Genomic DNA, 21,381 nt, shown 5'->3' with positions numbered 1-21,381 from the left:
ATAAGTCTATTTTTAAGTAAAGAAAAGGAATACGTAATAGAATGCTAAAAAGATAAAAATAAAAGAAAACTGAAATTATAATTTGAAATGATAAAATTTTTAAAATAAATTTTAAACAAAATATCATAAAAAAAATATTAAAATAATAATAAAATAGGAATTATAATTATAAATTTTAAAAAAAATTAATTTTAATTTAAATTAGAAAATATCATTTAAATTATTATTTTTATTATTTAATTAAATTTATTTATTAAAAAATTACAAATAGATAAGTAAAGATATTAAAAAAAATAAAAAATAAAAAAAAGAGAAAACGCCATTCTCTCCCCTCCCCAAACCCATTTTTCCCCTCCTTCTCCCTTCTCCTTCTCCCTTCTCGATCTTCTCCTTCTTCCTTTACAAATTTAAGTAAAGGAAAAGAATACATAATATATCATAAAAATGAAAGAAAACTAATATTATATTTTTAAATTATAAAAATTACAAATTAAATTAAAAAATATATCATAAAAAAAGTAAATAAAAGATAAAAAATGGTAATAAAATAGAAATTATAATTTAAAACAAAAAATTATCTTTAATTTAAATTAAAAATTATCATTCAAATTACTATCCTCATTAAAAAAATTAATAAATTAAAACAAATAATTAAACAAATTATGAAAAAAAATTTAAAAAATTTAGAAAAAAGAAAAAGAATAAAAAAACACCGAAGGAAACGGCGTTTTCTCCTTTCTCCCCTTCTTCTCTCCTTCTCCCTCTTCTTCTTTCTCCCTCTTCTCCCTACTCCGGCATCTCTCCGACAGCACGACGGTGAGCTGCCTCCTCTCTCCCTCTTCCTCTATTTATAAAATTTAAAAAATAAAAATTACCAGAAAAAAAGTCAAGGGATCGACTCACAGAGTGTCGCAGTCAAAAATTTTGCGTGCCGTTAAACTCTTTTAGCCATGAGTCGATTCATGGGGTCGACTAAAAAATATAAATCTACTTTTCTTACAATTTTTTATATTATGTATTTGTAATCTTTTAATAAATAAATTAAATTAAATAATGAAAATGATAATTTAAATGATAATTTTTAATTTAAATTAAAATTAAATTTCTTTAAAATTTATAATTATAATTCTTATTTTATTGTTATTTTTTTATTTTCCTATGATACTTTTTTTTATTTATTTTAAAATAGTTATCATTTGAAATTATAATTTCATTTCTCTTCCATTTTTTTCTTTTTAGCATTCTATTACGTATTCTTTTTCTTTAATTAAAAAATTATTATTTTTTCTAAAGTTCAATTTACAAAAATTTTTTTCCACATTTTTCCTTATTTTTTAACTTTACACTGGATTTATTTTTTGATCAAAATTTAATTCAAATTAAATTTTCCTCCCTTTTTTTCTTTATTTAAAATATTTTTTAAATAATAATATTTAAATTAATTTAGTTATAAATTAAATTTTCCTCCCTTTTTTTCCTTACAATTACAATTTCTATTTTTTTCAATTCTTTATCTTTTTATAAATTTTTTAAGGTCATTTTTAAATTTTTTTTAAAAATTTTTGTTCTTATTTCTTAAAATTAAAAAATAAAAAATTTGTTATTCAATTACAATTATAATTTCTATTTTTTTTCAATTCTTTGTTTTTTTATAAAATTTTTTTAGCCTATTTTTAAAATTTTTTTGAATCTTTTTTTAATTTATTATTTTTTATTTGAGAAAGTAATTTGAAATAATATTTTAATTTCAATTTATATTTAAAATTTTATTCTTTTTTATTTTTACATTATAATTCTTTTTTTTTATTTTTTAAAAATTTTATAATTTTTAATTTTCTTAAAAATTTTGAAGACAAGTATTTCGAATGATGTTTTTCAATTTAATTTCAAATTTTTATTTCTTTCATATTTTTTTCTCTTTTTTTATTTTCTATGATAATTTTTTTTAATTTTTTAAGATTTTTTTGGACATCTTTTAAAAAAAATTTGAAATAAAAAATCTAAATTAATTTTTTTAATGAATTACAAATTCAAATCTTTATATTTTAAAATTCAATCAAAATTAAAATTTTTAATTTATTTATTAATTTCAAATTTTAAAAAACAAAATTTTCCATTTTCCCACGATTTTTTCCTTTATTTTTGGGTGGGAAAATTGGAAAACGCCATTTTTAATGGCGTTTTTAAAAACGCCATTCAAAATGGCGTTTTTAAAAGCGCCATTTGGAATGGCGTTTTTAAAAGCGCCATTCCGAATGGCGTTTCTTCCTTTTTTTTTTTTTTTTTGGACGATGCCACCGTGGAAATGGGGAGTGACGTGGCGGGGGGAAAAACGCCATTCAAAATGGCGTTTTTCCCTCTCACATCACTTTGGTAAATAAGTTTGGTTTGAATATATTTTGGTAAAAAAGTTTTTTTTTTGTATTATTCGGGAAAAGAGCTCCAAAAGCTGGGGACCTCTTTGTAGCACTAAACAGCTGGAGGCATGACTTGTTTTGCTTGATTTTTAATACCTCGCAACCTTCTCAGTTGTTCTCTCTCTTCTTTTTAATTATATAATTTTGTCTTATTGATAAATTGGTGGGGTGATTTAGCACCCCTCCCTTGTTTCCCTCAACAAAAAAAAGAAAAAACAAAAATTCGGCAGATCACTCTAGTTTCATAAAGTTAAAATTGGCTTTAATTTCTAATCCTGAGTGAAATTTTATTATCTGGATGTAACTTTGAACTTCTAATGAATAAGAATGTTATTTATCAATCAGCTGTCACAATATTAAATCTGTATATATTGTAAAATTATCTATTAATTAGTATGAAATTCGAAATAATAATAAATAATTACATCCAAAAAAATACGACACAGTAATTTACATAGTTCAGTCTTTGGCCTATATCCACAGATGAAGATAAGAAGATATTTTATTATATCAAAAAAAGATAGAATATAAAGAGTATGCGGTGGCTCAAATAATAAAAGATAATCTCTATCTTTTAACATAAGGAGTGGTTACAAGATACATAAATATATATATATATATATATATATATATATATATATATATATATAGTCACCAAAATCACTGGTCACACCAAATTCAAGCCATACTCAACAAATATCTATCTTGGCTTGAATCCCATCAAATTGTAATATAAAATAGTAAACTCCTCTCTATCTCCTCTAATAATGCTCTTAAGGGCCTAGTTCAGCATCTCAAAATACGAATAAAGTTCAACTAGTACTGGAACTTGAGAGTGGTTAGTGGTTTGATCATCATATCTATTGGATTATCTATCATAGAAATCTTCTTCAGTGTAATAGCCCCTTGTGATACAACATTCTGAATGAAATGATATTTGATATCAATATACTTAGTACTCTCATAATACATTTGATTTTTTATTAGATATACGATATTTTGGCTATCACAATAAATAGTAGTCACATTCTGCTTTAAGCCAAGATCATCAATCAAACTTTGCAATCAAATGACCTGCTTCGCAGCTTTTGCCACTACCATATACTTTGTCTCTATAGAAGATAAAACAATAGTAGCCAGTAAAGTCACTTTCTAACTGATAGCACAACTTGAGAGAGTGAAGACATAGCTTATTAGAGATTTTCTCTTATCCAAATCATCTGTATAATCAAAGTCCACAAAACCAACAACACTACTGCAAGTGTCTAAACCATGATCATACACCAAATCAATATCTATAGTGCCTCTCAAATAGTGTAAGATCCATTTCACAGCCCATCAATGGATCTTTTTTGGATGCTCCAAGTACCAGATAATGACACTGTTGGCTTGTGAGATATCAGACATGTGCAAACCATGGCATACATGATATTCCCAACTTCACTAATATATGGAATACATGACATGTATCCTTTCTCTTCATCTAAATATAAAGATAAAGTAGCTAAAAGTCTGAAGTATGCTGCAAGTAGAGTACTCACTAGTCTGCAATCCTGTATATTAAAATGCTCAAGCACGTTGATAATATAATTGTTCTATGACAAGAACAATCTACTTGTGCATCAATCCCTATGAATCTCTATATCCAAAATCTTCTTTACTGTATCCAACTCCATCTCAAATGCACTACTAAGCGAGCCTTTAACTTCTTAATTTCAGGCATATTCTTTACTATAATAAGTATGTCATCAACATAGAGTAATAAATAAATAAAAGAACCATCTGGAATCCTCCTGTGGTAAATACAATTATCATAATCACTTCGATAGTAACCATGCTCAAGTATAAATGTATCAAACCACTTATACCATTATCTTGGAGATTGCTTCAAACCATTCAAAATTTTCTGAACAAGCAAAATGCTTAAGTACCTTCATAATATAATTGTTCTATAACAAGAACAATTTGTTGTGCGTCGATCCCTATAAATGTTCATATCTAAAATCTATTTTGCTGCACCCAAGTCCTTCATCTCAAATTCACTGCTAACCTGAGCCTTTAACTTCTTAATCTCAGTTTGCTACAATAAATATGTCATCAATATAGAGCAATAAATAAATAAATAAAATTATCTAGAAGTCTTTTGTGATAAATACAACTATCATAGTCACTCTGATGGTAATCATGTCCAAGCATAAAAGCATCAAATCACTTATACCACTACTTTGGAGATTGATTCAAATCATACAATAATTTTCTTAACAAGTAAACATGATCCTCCTTATCTTGAACAACAAATTCCTCTGGTTGCTATATGTAAATATGTTCTTCAAGCTCACCATACAAGAAAGTTGTCTTGACATCAAGCTACTTAATCTTTAAGTCAAATAATGCAATAATGGCAAGCAACATATGAATAGAGCTATATTTCGTAATAGGAAAAAAAAATTCAATAAAATCTATGCCTTTCCTCTGACTGTAGTCCTTTTCAATGAAACGTACTTTGAATCTTGCTGCTTCAACCTCTGGATTCTTTCTTTCTTCTTGAAGATCCATTTGCACCAACAATCTTCTAGTCTTGTGGTAGTTTCATTAGCTCTCATGTTTAATACTTGTGAAAAGACTCAATCTCGTCACTCATAGTAATAGACTATTGTCCAGACTCATTGCTAGTGATAACCTCATGATATCTGAGAGGATTCTGAACCTTAATAGATTCTATCACAGGTAATACAAAAAAGACCAAATCTACATATCCATATTTTCGAGAGGGTCTAATCTATCTTCTTGATCTACTAGTGGCTATGATGTACTACTACTCATGTTGGGCATCTCTCTTATAAATAATCTTATGCTCATCACTCTGAACAGGCTAAGCTGCAGTATCACCGTATGATAGATGAACTGAAGGTCTATCTCAAGCTCCACCTGCTTATTAACACCATGATTTTTATTTATAGCAACTGACTTATTTCTTAAATGAAGCATAATTTTTTAATTTAAGGTAACATCTCTAATGATTATGAATTTCTGAGAATCAAGCTCAACATATTATAATCTATAGCCTTTCACCCTCGATTGATAATCAAGAAAAATATACTTTTATGCGCTTTTCCTAAGTTTACTATCATTGATATATGCATAAGTAGGACAATCAAATATTTTTAAAATAAAATAATCAATACGTATACTAGGCCATACCTCAATAGCAGTCTTCATACTGCAAGAAATCTGATCTTTTGTGATGAAATTTTTTTAGCACTAAAGATGAAACTTTCATTATTAAAATTATTAGCGACGAAAATTTTCGTCGCTAAAAGTTTGTAAAGAGCCTCGTAACAAAAGATCTTAATGAAGAAAAAATTTTATTTCATCATCAAAATTACTTAACCACATGATAAGAAAGTTTGTAGTATTAACGATAAATTTTTTTTATCACAAAAGCTTATACTTTCGTCACTAAAATTGTGATGAAAAATATTTTTATCATCAAAAATGAATATTATTCATTGAAAATTTTAATTTTTTTAATTTTAAAAATAAAAAATAAAATTTTATCACAAAATTTAATGATGAAAAATAATTTTCATCACTAATTTAGCGATGAAAAAATAATTTTGTCGCTAAATTTGTGACGAAAAAAATTGTTACAAAAATTACAATAAAAAAATTTCATTACAATTTTAGTGACGAAAAAAATAATTTCGTCACTAATTTAGCAATGAAAATAAAATTTTATCGCTAAATTTGTGATGGAAATAAAATTTTGTCGCTGAAAAAAAATAAATAATAAATAAAATTTGTGATGAGAAATTTTATTTTTAGTGATGAAAATTTATTTCATTACAATTTTAGTAACAAAAAATATTTCATCATAATTTCTTATGAAAATATCTATTTTAAATAGTAGATGAATTTTTTTGATTATTTTTTGTGATGAAATTAATATTTCATTGCTAAATTAAGTTAGGGATGAAACAAAATGCTTTTTACTATTTTTGTCATGAAAGAACCTATTTAAATACAAATTTTCACGAGATTAAGCATATTTTACATAGAAACATATGAACACAATAAAAATATTCAAATTTCAAGTAATAATAAGTTTCATAGCTATCATTATCAAATACAAAGTATGAGTTCATATATTATTTAAAATTTAAAAATGCTACAAACTATACATCATCATAGTCGTTGGCCTCGTTCCCTCCTCCAGGCATCGATCCCTAGCCCAATATGTGTCGCAATAGCTGTGCAGAGACGGCATCATGCAGCTGTAGAGGGACTAACTCGGAGGCATTGATACCGAGCCATCCCGCCATCGTATTCACTATCCTCTTGAGCGTCTGACTGTGATTCATCTAATAAGTAATTTGATCTTGCATTATGCTCATCGATATCCTAACTGCCTCTAGCACTGAGGCATTATCCGACCAGTCAGACAATGAATTATAGAATTGTTTTGAGCGCATGCTGTGCCCAGACCCTAGCTGCTGCCCGAGGATGACATCCAGGATTGCATCATCTGTCATCGAACAAATGAGCTATGATCCAGTATTGCTGTCAGATCCAACCTCCCTCATCATCTGCTTTCTCAATTGTAATATTTTTTTTCCTTCATAATAAACCAAATAATACCATAAGTTTATTTCAAAGGCTTTTAAAGCATTCAAAATATAGTATCATACTTACATGACGCTGCTTCATCTCCCCAGTCACAAATTCGCCACTCTTGTTCTGATAGAATTTACCATAGACATCAACCCCGTATAATCCCTATTCAAATAAAAGAAAAAAGAAAAAAAATTTATATATTCAATAAGAACTTACAGCATGCAATTATAAATGCAGTTACGTACCATCCTCTTCATTTCTTGTGCAAAAGAGGCACTCCCTTGCGTGTGAATAGAATCAATCTTACTCTTTCATGTAGCAGGTCCTTCAAAAATTTGAGCAACTAATTAAACGAGTTATTTGACTGCTTACCAAGGGTGTTCATATGTAATAACTTTATTACGGTGGATAATATAGAATACTTCTTACAACCAGGATAAACATCACTTTGCACATCTCTTAATAGATACTCGAATCCATCGTTCACAGGTATGTTACTGTCCTCCTTAGCTTCTTGTCTTGAGATGGAATATTGATATTCTGATCCCGTTTCTATATTTGCTTCAAATAACTCCAGATGGAGATCCTTCAGAATTTTTTTATCTTCTGCACCGAGTGTTTGTTTTTCATGATTGGGTGATCCACCTACTGACGACACATTTATGGGATTTTTGGGCAACATGGTCGAGCCAGTTGGCAAATCTTTACCATGATAAGTACATTTCTTATAAGTCACATCTATACTATATTCGTATAAATAATTTTGAATATTCAATAGGATACACAAAATAGATTTCTACATCGACGACATGGACAACGAGCTTTTCCATCTTCTCTAGTGTGATTGAATGCCACATTTGTGAATGACATCACACCAGCAATATACTTGGGGCAGAATTTATCACACAATGACATCCAACTACGATTTATGCCTATATGTTTATGATGCAAACTATACAGTCAATCTTATGTAATAATAGTTGACTAATGCCTTATATCCCCTACTTATAAGGCGGTGGTCCTATCCTATTCAGAAATGCGAGAATTTAACATTGCTGTACATATCTTCTATGCTAAAGAAATTTCGACAGTATTTTGGTACAGTTCTTCAGACACATAAATACTAAAATTATGCTATGTATCCAGAGAATATGATCAAAAATACTAACGAAACTCTTCGATGTAGAAGCATATAATATACAATATAAAATTCACTCACGTGCCCAAACTGTCCACAAGGATAATTCGAGAATAGCGTGTACAACATCAATATTTTTTTATTAAAGGACAAACATTGGTTCATGCATGCTGTCCTCGAACAAAAATTTTAAGGTTTATAAATTTATTATGCTATGATTAACATATTATTATTATAATCACTTTTATTTTTAAACTATTTTTAGATCTCAAACTATGCTTCATATGAGGAGTAGATTAACAAATTATCATAATTATGCCTAATGACTCAAACCAATAAAAAAAAAGAGAACAAAATTTAAAACACTGCGAACTGCCAAAGTTATTGCTTTAGATTTGTGCAGCCACTTAACAATCATAAAATTTAAAATAAATCATACCCTAATCTTCTGACTCGCCCCATATATAAATCCCATAGAGAGAGGGAGAGAGAGAGGGGTATCGAGATGGATGCGGACGATGGTGACTATGCAGTGATGGCGACGGTGGCACAATGATGGTGATGACGGCAACCTACAGGATGGACCATGAGAGAGAGAATCATTGAGAGAGGGGGGGCTGCACCGAAGAGATCTTGAGAGAGAGGAAGAGATCGTAGCCTGACAGACTTCAAAGAGGGACGGTGGTGGAGGCGGAGCGACGACTATGGTGGTGGAGGTGGAAGCGGAGCAACGACGATGGTTTGTGGCCCTAGGGGAAGCAAACAACCGTAAGAGAGGGAGAGAGAGAGAAAGTGAGGGAGGGAGAGGAAGAACCTGAGGAGGACGACGACGGTGGTGGTGGAGGGAGGACAATGATGAGGGATGGCTCGATTCGATCGGTGCGGTGGGATGATGGCGTGGAGGGACAACACCGATCGATGATCGAAGAGGGCTTGAATTGGTCGGTCAGTGGCATGGCTCGACAGAGTGGAGAGCGAGAGAGAGAGACGAAGAGAGAGGGAGGGCGCGGTAGGACGGTGGCATCAGTGCGTGAAGGGTTTTGGGATAAAATTTTGCCCTAAAAATCTTTATTCTCTCTTTTTTTTCAATGAAAAAACTCTTTAGTGATGAAAAATTTTTTATCACCAAAAATAAAAATTTTTATTGCAAAACAGTATTTTTTGCAATAAAAATTTTATTCATCATAAATACTTAATTTTTGACGATAAAAATTTTTTAATTGTAAAAAATAAAAGCTCTATTGATGAAAAAAATTTTATTATTAAAAATTCACTTCTAACAACAAAAATTAATATTTCATCACAAAAGAGTCAATTTTTTACGATGAAAATTTTTTTCATCGTAAATACTTAATTTTTGGTAACAAAAAATTTTTTGTCATAAAAACATATCTATTTGTGACGAAAAATTTTTTCGTCGCTAAAATTTTATCGCAAAAAGTCAGATTCTTGTAGTGTCAATTGAATAGCAATGGATGGAGACCTATTTACTAAGTAGGAGGTCATATTAATAGCTTTAGTTGAAAATTCCTGAGATAAGTCTAATTGAGAAAGCATATACTGTGCTCTTTCCAAAAAAGTCATATTCATGTGTGCTACAATACCATTATGCTATAATGTCTTCCTAACTATTTGGCATCTTACAATACCTTCTATTTCGTATAACTCATTAAACTGATGCTCATAAAACTCTATCCTATTATCAGTTCTCAATCTTTTAATCTTCTTGCTGGCTATTTCTCAATAAGGTTTTCCACTTTTTACAAGGAGGAAAAACTTCATCTTGAGCTTTAGAAAGTACATTCAATTTTTTTTTCAAAAAATCATCAATGAAAATCAACAAATATTAAGAACCACCTTTAGACTAAACATATACTGGACCCCAAAGATCAAAATGGATATAATTCAATGTACCCTCTATCCTATGGATGGCTATGCTGAACTTGATTATGGTTTGCTTTCTATAAACATAATGCTTACAAAAGTCAAGTTTTTTGATTTTTTGACTATACAACAAATCTCGTTTGCTTAAAATAGACATGCTAACCTCATTCATATGACCCAAACTAATAAGCCACAAATGGATACTATCAAAATTTGGATCTGATGAAGAAACTAATGCAGCACCAACAACTGTGCAACCTCGAAGCAAGTAGAGGATACGAGACAATTTGCCTTTGAGCATAATAAGAGCATTTTGAAACATTTAAAACTCTATTTTTACCAAAGTACTTAAAATCATATGAATGAAGAGTGCTCAAAGAAATCAGGTTCTTCCTCAAATTTGGTATGTGCCACATATTAGTCAAGATCCTAATAATACCATAATGCATCTTGATCTGAATGGTTCCTATACTAACAACCTTACAAGATATATTATTCCCAATAAGCACAATATCACCATCAACAGTGATAAGTGAAAAATCAATCCTTATGAGAATGCATCAGATAAGAATATATTGAATCAAGAATTTAAGCATCTCCAGATAAATTGACAAATATTGAGAGGACATCGGCACCATCAAAACTATTCTCTAATATATTGGCCGAATCACCAGCATTAGAGATATTGTCAGACTCGCTTTTTTTTTTGAGTTTAGGACAATCAGATTTTCAGTGCTATATCTTTTTATAGTAATTGCATTTGTCTTTCTTTCCTTTGGATTTTGATTTGCCTCTATTATTTTCTGAACTTGAACTTAAATTCTTTTTTTTTTTTATCTATCTTTAATAACCAGACCAACCACCTGATTTTTACCCCAAGTTTCTGACATTCTTTTTCGTAACTCTCTTGAGTTTAATGAAGCCCTCACATCTTCCATAGAAAGAGTATCGCGACCATAGAGTATAGTATTAACAAAATGCTCAAACGAGGGAAGTAATGAACACAATAGAATAAGGGCTTGATCTTCATCATCAATTTTCATATCAATATTTTTTGAATCTAAAATAATTTAATAAATTCATTAAGGTGGCCTTTAAGAGGCATACCTTCTTTTATCCAAAGAGTATAGACCTGTTACTTCAGATAATGCTTATTTGTTAGGGACTTAGTCATAATATGGATGCTCTCGAATTTGAGCTATAATGCTACAGTAGATGATTCATCCACAATCCTTCATAGAATCTCGTATGTCAGAGACAACTAAATCATGCTATGTGTGCACTCTAGAAAATCATTCTTATCTTTCTCTGACAACATCATTGGTAAAATATCTCTATCCTTTAGTGCCTTTAGCAATTCCTGCTAAACTAATAGGATTCACATCATCACATGCTAAAGGCTGAAACCATTCTTTCCATTGAATTTTTCAATCTCGAATTTTTTTGCAGCCATCACGAAGAAATCATGAAAAATAAAAAATAAAATCAATAAATAATCAAAATCTAAAATAGATTTGACGAACAACCTAAACAGATCTGAACCTCAAGCTTTCATACTAATTTATTATAAGATTACTTATTGATTAGTATGAAATTTGAAATAACAATAAACAATTATATACAAAAAAATAAGACAATGATTTATATTTTTCGGCTTTTGGCCTGCGTCCATGGGTGAAGATTGGGAGAAATTTCACTATATCAAAAAAAAATAAAGTACAAAAAGTATGTGACAGCTCAAATAACAAAAAATAACCTCTACTTTTTAACAATAGGCATGGTTATAATATATATAGCCATCAAATCTAAAAATAAAGAGAAAAGATCAAAATACCTAAACAGATCAACTAAAGTCCAAAATGAGTCGGGTTTGCGCCGTTAGTCACACTAAATTTAAGCCATACTCAATAGCATGCAAACTAGGTCAGAAATTTTTTCAGATTACTGCACCATCTCTTGCAATTCTGAGTCCATTGGAAACCTGATAGGAATCATCTTATTCCACTTTAGCCTTCTCTCCGTCTTTGGATGAGCTTCTTATTCCACTTGTGCCTTTGTTCTCAAGATGGTTGGCGTCTGTTAAGTGTTAGAACGGCTTCACAGAATGAAAACAAAGAAACAAGCGATGGAGATTGTTCTTCTAAGCCAAGATTCAAGTTGTTTATAGGTTACATACTTTAACATGCTAATATGAAAGGATAATTGCATCTTTTATTGCAGGAATGCGGATGCTGCATGTGAATATGCTAGCTATCAAAATAGTGAACAACATTCTACTATTGGTGGTTTTGAAGCAATAGATGATATAAACAGCTTCATTCCTGTTGTTATTGTTCCCTCTTCGCTTCATGGCACAGCGGGAGTTTTGAAGGACCACCGGCAAAAAAAATAATGAGCATGCACGGTCCTGCCTGAAGTGGATCTATGAGTGTCTGATACTGTCGCTTCATAAAAAGTGGTTGATTTGGGATGTTACTGTTGTATCTCCAAACATGGGTACTGTATCTAAAGGACTAGATCATTTGAAATTAATGTTTCCACTCCTGCTTGAATGTAGGGTATGTTCATTGAATGTTCTTTACATACTTCAAAAAAGAAGAAGAATAAGAAGAAGAAAATCTCCTTGATGCTGTATTATATAAAATCTCAGGTTTTATGGAGTTATTTTATTCTCTAGAAGTTACATTTTGCAATTTAATGTTGATCTATTACTTGTTCTCCATTTCTCCTATTTTACTGCCTTAATGTTCAAGCAAGAATTTTCTTTTTTAACAATGGATCCATAGCTCAGTGATAGTGCAATTGACTGAAGTACCTTACTTCCTCCACCATTACTCAAAAAAAAAAAAAAGAAAAGAAAAAGGTGCAAGAAACATATAAATTGTCTAAGATTGGGAAAATTGTGGTTATGTACATGCCAACTTATTCTGTCTGATCTGATATCTTGTCTAACATCATATTGAAAATGATTTCTGGTGGCCAGATTCCTTTCGTAGATCTTTTGTTTTTGCTGGCGTTGTCGTTTGGAATAAAATTGATTGTTAATCCTCTCTCCTTGTCTTTTTGCGCCATTAACTATTCTGGCCATCTCAAGCTGTGAAGGAATTGCACGTAAAAACAACTACATTTACGATGATTTTTCACAGCGTCTGCTGTGAACTCTCCATATATAAAGTTAACGTCCCGAGGAAATTACCGCCTTCTTCTGAAAAATTCTGTGTACTGGAGCTAGAATGGACAGGGGATCGTAAATAGCTTTTCTTCGGGCAAATATCTCCCAGGTGGCCCCAAAGTGGGCTTTCCACTCTTCCATTGTGGTGTAGTGCGGCAAGTATTGCTTCATTCGGATACCAGCTTTCTTACAGAAGTCTAAGATCTTATCGTTCTGTTCCAGTGCATGCTCTAAACTGTCATGATCTGATGAAGACGGTGCCGAGGAAAGGAAGGCCACCAAGTAGAAGACTTCCTCATCTGGAATGACTGCTGATGTTCTATTGTCCCACCTGCAGCCAAAACATACAGTTCAAGCCATTGGCACCTTGTTATTGCAGTACTAAAGTGATGACAGTGGACAGGCAAATTAAATTACTTGGATCTATTAAGTGGGTATAGGAGTATGGGACCGTGGCTTCTATCAGTAATAATTTTGCCGAAGACTTCTTTAGCGAAGTCGTGGATTCTGGTTCTTGGTATGAGAAGATTCAACCATGGGTGTGGAACTTCCCACAAGCCTTGGGATCTCAGCTTCAGTTCAGAGATATGTACTCTGTCCAAGAACTCCACGTATGACACCTCTGACTGGAACAAGGTGGATGGTATGTACCGAAGTTTAGACAGAAGTGTTTCGACTTCCTGAAATCAAAGAGGACAATTTTGATCTTAGAAATCATTCTCTCTCTTTTTTTTTTTTTCTGGCAATCTCATGCTTCAGCAGGCATGGGAATGATGTTGGTTGGGGAAGGTTACCTGGTTCATCACATCAGTCTCATCTGGATTGAAGTTTTTAGTCATCTCGAGGCAGAACAGAATCCTCCCATCAGAGTTGAATTGGCTGGCTTGAATGGGGTCCTTCTGGTTGAACGAAGATCTCCAATTGTTCAGAAGCCCTGTCCTGTTTATTATCACAAAGCCTTCGATGTAGTCGAAAGTCTTCTCTTCTGAAATTAACATTTCCTGGTCCTCAGTAAAGTTGGTGAAATCTGAGTATAGAACTCTGATCCACTTCACCTGTGAGAAATTGATGGTAGCCTCGTTAGGAATGATTGCCATTGCTCTGGTTGCTATTATCATTATAATATCGAAACTTGAAATATATACTATATATTACCATCTTTGGTGCTGGTTCAAGTGCAATTCTGGCGCTGGTGATGATTCCAAACTGACCTAAACCTCCAAGAACACCGTAGAAGAGGTCAGCATTCTCCTTGGTTGAGCAGTTCATTACTTCTCCCCTTCCTGCAGTCAATACAAACAGAATCAAATGGAAGAACCTAACGCTGTTACATTGAACAACTTGTGCTACTGCTCATCAGATGAAACCTGTTACAACTTGCAGCTGGTGGACGTTGCTGATCTGAGGTCCATGCCGAAAGGCCTGCCCACTGATCCCAGCATTCGACAGCGTGCCCCCGATGGTAAGGTGGAGGTAGTCGGTCCAGGATTTCGGTGCGAGGCCATGCTTAAGGCTCTCTAGTAGAACATTGATCCACAGTTCACCTCCGGAGGCATCGACATATGGGAGATCTCCGGCATGCACCTGGGTCTCGGTTGCCCGAAGATACTCCATGTCGATGACAACACCCCCAGGCGCTTGAGCCTGGCCTTGGAGCGAATGCCCATGGCCTCGAGCTGCAACTGTGAGCTTGGATCCCCGGCCCATTTGAAACACATGCTTTAAGGTGGTAGAGATATCAGCAACGGACACGGGATGAAGGACTGCTGATGGTAAGAATTGGAAGCGGTTGCCGAAGTCTTTGGCAGCATGGGAGATATTATGGAAGCTGAAATGGCCCTCGAGAGCTAGCGTTCTAAGGGAGGAAGGCACGTCGGGGTCAGAAACGTGCATGGTGATACCGCCGAGGACTAAGAGCATGAAGAGTTTAAGGAAGCCGACGTTCTGTTGTCTATGGTAATGCATAGGTGATGATTTCATGGCTACTAATTATGGTAGCAATTGGGCGGAAGAGGATGGTGGGAGAGGTGTGGGGATCAGGAGCTTAAGGAAACGGAGGGGAAGGGAGGGATATTTAAAGGGAGAGGTTGGGGGTGGAGGGGGTGTTTGCAATTGGGTTATTGGGTAGTGACATGGCCAGCCAATCAGTGTGATAGAATCCGTGAGAGGACTGGCAACTTGGATGGGGCTGTGTTTGAAGGGTTCTTTTTGAAACCTTGCCTTTCCGCTTTTTAAATTCTGTTTTGAGAAAGAGAGATGTTAGTTAAAGCAAAGGAGGTAGAGGGGTGTGTGGAGAAATTATATCCTATACCATGTGCACCCCGTGGCTGTGCACCATGCCTATCGTTCTTGTGAATCTCATTTATCAGGTGTTCTTCTCATTTTGGTGCACCGCCATCGGAATCAATTTTTGTGATTGGTATGGTTCACCACCATATGGTGATGTAGCATATAACTTTTTGTGTACAAGAGAGGGAGCGAGGCAAAGAGAAAATGCAAGGAACATAAAGGCTTCTACTTCACATTTTCAAGTGCAGTCACCCAAAGGAACAGTGATCCTAGAATTTCTACCATGGTCTGGAGTCCACGACATCGGACGGTGATCGGCCCCACCATGAGATAGTGGGGGATGCCAAGATCCTGATTGTGGGGATGGAGGCTCAGGGATGATATCTTTTAAAAGAGAGAGGTCAGTTAAAAATAAGAAAGCCTGCTCGGTTGAAAGTTGTGGTCCATACTTCCTGGCCTTGGGACAAAACTCAATAAACAAAACCATCTCTCCATGGGAAACCTTTGCAGAAGGTCTAGTGATTGGGCCAAGCGACTCCAGTGCGTCCATGGTGTGACATGCTGTGTTGTGCAGCAGTAGTCAAGGTCAAACCACTAGCTATTAACCCTAATGCGGGGACATATGGGACCATAATCACCATCCTAGAGTCGTCGTATTTTGACCTGAACTCGACCAGTTTATTTGATCTCAAGGACATGGGTGTATATATCTTTTTCCCTTGGAACTATTTGAGTTTGGATTTAATTAGGTCTAACCAAATCATCTCCATGTGCTTCAAACTAACAGATCGAACCTAATTGTGTTGGGACCAGTTATAGGATCCATGGATAGACTGGTAAGTTTCGGTTTTGGTTGGATCAGGTCCAAATTAGGCAGAATTCAGATCAGTATGGGCCCATCAACCCACTTGTGCCCAAGCTAACTAGCTCTACCTCGGTGTAAAGTGCAAGCGATGCTAAAGCTCTAATTTCTTTATTTAGTAATTCAATTATTTTTATCATGTAGCTTTGCAAATAGCAATCCTTAATGAGGAGTAGTTGATGCTTCTACACTAGTTCTAGCCAACCGTGGCCTAACATCCAGTTGTGTGCAAGTAACAAAGCTTAGAACCTCTCTTTGATTAGCTTTTTAGCATCTTTCTTGGTGTATGCTTCCTTAAGAACAAGCGGAGGATAATTTATAGTTGGATACAGTTTCCGTGTCTACTTTTTTGGCACCAATGACCGGGGAAGAAAACCACGGATTGTGGAAAGGTCAAAAAGATGTGTCACATTTTTATCATGCTAGCTCCATGGGGCTATTAAGCCTCTTTTGTGGAGTAAAAAGTGAAACTTGTGGCCATCTCTATTTAAAAGGAACCTGCGTTCCCTTTTGTCGGTCATCAAGCTTGAGTTCGTGAAAGGTCAATGGTGAAGCTGAAAGTGGGTTGGGGAGATTGCAGGTGATCTTGTCTCGACCAAATTTTGACCGGGCCTACACTCATACTTTTGGATCCATGTGTCTAGCCTAGTCCACATCATTTATGGAGAGAAATTGGATTATATTTTATTGAAAATGGAGAAAAATTGGACTAACCAAACTCCATTGCATATGATCTGCAGTGGTTCAAAAATGAAGATTGGATTTCTTACCCAAAAAAAAAAAAAAAAGGAGGATTGGATTATGCCTTATGCAACATTGGCCATCCATTATGCCCTCGTGCAACACAGGCACATTGATGCCTCTGGCAAATATCTTGTGCATCTTGAAGCATGATAATTAAATGGCTAATGGTGCATCGGATCACCAATGGTTTGTCAAATGTCTGCACTAATTTCTTATCTAAAAAGTATTAATCTTTTCTTGTCTTTAAAGCAAAAGCTTAAGTGATAAAAAAAAAAAAAGGAAAATCAGTTCTAATCAAGCTAGATTTAACATATAAACTAACCCAAGATCGATGAAATAAATAATGAGACACAAGTCCAATTTCTGCTTTGTGAACCACTTAGGCATGATGCTCCAGGGTACCTCCTAGAAGAAAATTCCGAAGGGCAATTTGATTAGGCTAATTCAACCATTTGCAACTTTCAACGCACCAAGGTATGAAAGAATAAAGTATGATCACGTTTGAAGCCAGACTTGGAATCTGGAGTGGGGTGGGCTTGGAATCCCATATGCAGACCTCAATTCTCATTTTCATATCAAGAAAACTTAAATGCTTGATCTAATCGAATGAGGACTAGTTGAGCCAATGTAAACAAATAACTGGCACTTATGAAGATTATAGCAAAGCATTAGGACTAAACCTAGTTTAACCCAAGCCTAACTTGAACCAACCCAATCTAACTCATTTTGTACGTTGGACAGAAATGTGAAACGTGGCATTCATAAAAACGATGCTTTGATCATGGCTGACATCCATCTTGCCTATGGAGCTATCACAACCAAGAAATAAAAAAAAAGGGGGCATGGAACAGGTTGGGTGAAAGGTTGGCATGCAGGCCGTATCTCAGATGTTTGAAGGAAGCAATTCCAAAGGGGATGATAGCTACAAAGAAGGAAAAGAAAACAAGCAAAAAGGTCTCTCTATATTTTTTTTTTAAGAAAAAAACCGTGTATCCTTTCATGTGCTTTACTTCATTGACTTATATTTGATATTACATCTCAAAAAATTATATCCTACACCATATGCATCAATGTAGTCAAGCATCACAACAATCATTTGGTTTCCTTGCTATACAGGCTCATGGCCGGAAGGTAGACGAATTGATTGGTATAGTGCACAGCCATATTGGTGCATGTCGTGTAGGGTTTAAATTCTCAAACATCTCGGAGAAATCATATATACTGGTCATTACTATTGCCACATCATCAAACCCATCAGAATCATCAACACTACAATCAACGACATCATCCCATGTAAGACTAAATAATCCATTCTATGGAATGGTATAACAAAAAGGAAGGCTACCTGGATCAAGGGAAGGAAGGAATAATAAACTGGAAGGTCACGTTCTATCGTGTCTCCTCCAGCTCGCCACATTCCACTTACACCTTCTCTCCTTATCTCTCTCCAGCCTTCTCCCAGCAAACAACTCATGCTATTCATCCTGCCTCTCTGTCATTGCCAAGTCATCTTCTATAGCCCCTATCTTTTTTTTCTTTTTGGTAGAATACACTCCCTAACCTTCACAACTTCCATGGGTGATATCATTGACAAATATCAAAGGCATTTCTCAACAATCTTGGCGAACCTATGATGATGATTTTTTTACAAGTGATCATGCAATAACTAGTGCAAATATAAATTATTTGAAATAGCATACCAAATTTAAAATATAGAATGGCTTTTCTTATCATTCTGAATAGTGTGTATCACACATTTAAATGGTTGACTTTTTGCACCAGGAAAAATGTAGTATTCACTTTATTTTATTAGATAACTCAATCTGAAGTCAATAATAGACTCTTCAACAAAAAAAAATTGAAAACAAAAAGAAATTCAAACAAAGCGATGGATGCATGTCATAGTTCATTTAATCAAATGATTTGAGGGAATCTTACTAGCATCCATTCTAAGCATACATTTCTTTGTGACATTATAAGGTTGACTTCACTATTTGATTTAGCACAGAATATAAAAATCAACATTCTAAGAGTCTCTATACTTGGAAGGAAAAGGAGAGTCTGCATTAGCATCATGTTTCGAATACAAAAATCTAAATAATAAAAAATAGAATTTGCTATATGTTATCGCGCGATCTCAAAGTCAATCCACTATAAGAGACCTCTTAACAGAAAATAAATCCCCCCAAGATATGAAATTTGAATAGGAATTAGCTGACCCCTTCAAGTATTTGGAGAAATTAAGGTCGGTCCCCACGACTGACCACTATTTTATGTTTAGGCTTTGTTGAATAAAAATTTTATTCAGGTCCTTGGTTTCAATAGCCATGCTATGCTTACTCTCATCCTTTTAAATAAGCTAACTTTCACTCAAGAAATAAAAATAAGCTTTCCACTTCATAATCAATCCAAATGTTGCTAGATCAAAGCCCCTAGATCATGTGTGTGCATGAATGCAAAGACAAGAATTATGACATTTAGAAAAGAAAGAATCAATCCCTTGATAAGTTACAACATTTGCCTTTAAATAGGAACTAGAGTTTCACCTTTATGCTAGCGCTAACAATGGTTTGGATCTAGGGACTATATATGTCAGAATAGATGAGATTTTTATTGATGCCTCACCCTCTTGAATAATATCCTAATTAGGACATGCACTTACAAATAGTTCTCTGCAGATGTCAACTTTAAAAGAAGAGGAATAACATATACAAGGTCAAGGTCATGTTAGACATTGGAGAAAGAGTAGCTGACCTACATTATAAAAGAAGGGCAAGGTCATGTTAGAACATTAACTGAATTATCCAAATTATTATTTGGATATGTCCAATAGGGATTTTGTCTGTTGAAGAGCCACTACCTAGGCAGGTGAACCATTATTTTTGAAGCAGATTATTTAAGGTAAAATTTGTTTCCTTACATGCATATTAGAATTTTTTTTTTCCTCATAGGAAGCAATTTTGTTGTTTTCTTTCATTTAGTTTCATGAATGACTAGTTAAACCTAACTAACTTAATAAATATGTCCTTCAGACTATATGAGATAAACCATGTTATTAACAGTTTATAATCTAATCTCATATGACAATAGAGAATAACAGTTAGTGTTACGATTCTACAAGTCAACCACTTGGGAAACAAAACCACAAGGTCCAATTCGAAACATCCTCATATGATGGAAGGGTACAACCACCGAGCTATCACCTAACATAAACCAGCAAACAAATATATTATAAAAAATTATCTCCGGCCTAAGAGGTGACATTTATGCCATGCCCAACGAAGATCAAGTCATATAATCAAGTGTTTAAAATAGAAAAAAAATCCATGACTGCATTCAATGCATCCAATAAAAAGAATTTTCTTGTCGAAGAATAAGATCCTGCAGGTCTGCTATGAAATGCATATATATTTCAGTTTTCACTTCGAATTTTCTTGAAGTGATGGGCTTAAATATTCACAACCACCATCATTTATTCAAATTGTGCACCAATAAATGATTATGAGGGAGGTCAAAATTCAACTTCCACTTCATAGCAGATCCAAAACCTCATCCTTCATTTTCATCAAAATGCTCCTCATTCTCCTTGGTGATAAGCTCTTTCATATGGTCCATTCAATGTAGCAGCTTTACGAGACAACTGACATGGTATTATGATCATCAGAAGTTTAAAACTAATATCTAGATATGATCATGTAAAAGCAATGTCAACGACCTGTCCCGTAACTCAAATTTATCTCATTGAGTGGTCCATAAAGCAACTCTTTTTTGACAGATGCTACTGTAGATCACTCCAACGCTTGATGCGTTGTGGTGACAGTGATTTTGGAGTTGTCTCTTATCATATATTAAGTTATTACCTCAAAGATGATAAATCTGTGGTCGGTCATGGATGGGAGAATGGTTTCGCCTCTTCAGCTTAGCTAGCTAGTTGCATCGGAACTGGGACCCACTTCAATTTTTTTTTTGGATGCATGGCTAATGACGTGGTGACACGTCGGATTGCCATGGGGTGGCCTGTGGAATCTAAAATGGTGGTTGAGTGGCCCTAATGTTTACCACGTGGAGACCAGCATGTCGGCAAGGACCAGCCTAAGGTCACGTTTTCCCACCAAAACAACAGCAGCGATTGCAGTGGATCTTGCGGCTCCCATCTTAAAAGAAAACAGATTTAGAGATGAGGATTTTATTCTCATTGCATAGCTTCTTTTGTCACTGCCAAGGATGCAAACCGGCTGGATTGGACTAGGATTTGTACAAT

General features: G+C 34.0%; 1 protein-coding gene across 1 annotated transcript; it reads right to left on the bottom strand.

Moving 5' to 3' along the window:
* Nucleotides 1–12,917: 12,917 nt before the first annotated feature.
* Nucleotides 12,918–15,287, bottom strand: LOC105045337 (cytokinin dehydrogenase 9). The gene is made up of 5 exons (XM_010923578.4): nucleotides 14,593–15,287; nucleotides 14,381–14,508; nucleotides 14,020–14,280; nucleotides 13,643–13,905; nucleotides 12,918–13,556 (listed from the first exon to the last, which is right to left on the bottom strand). Exons 1-5 carry the CDS (start codon nucleotides 15,203–15,205, stop codon nucleotides 13,229–13,231), a joined length of 1,593 nt encoding a protein of 530 aa, XP_010921880.1. The 5' UTR covers nucleotides 15,206–15,287; the 3' UTR covers nucleotides 12,918–13,228.
* Nucleotides 15,288–21,381: the final 6,094 nt, after the last annotated feature.

This window comes from Elaeis guineensis, chromosome 5 (assembly GCF_000442705.2).
Source record: "Elaeis guineensis isolate ETL-2024a chromosome 5, EG11, whole genome shotgun sequence".
NCBI lineage: Eukaryota > Viridiplantae > Streptophyta > Magnoliopsida > Arecales > Arecaceae > Elaeis > Elaeis guineensis.
Note: the sequence above shows the minus strand (reverse complement) of the source record. Positions and strands in the feature narration are given on the sequence as shown.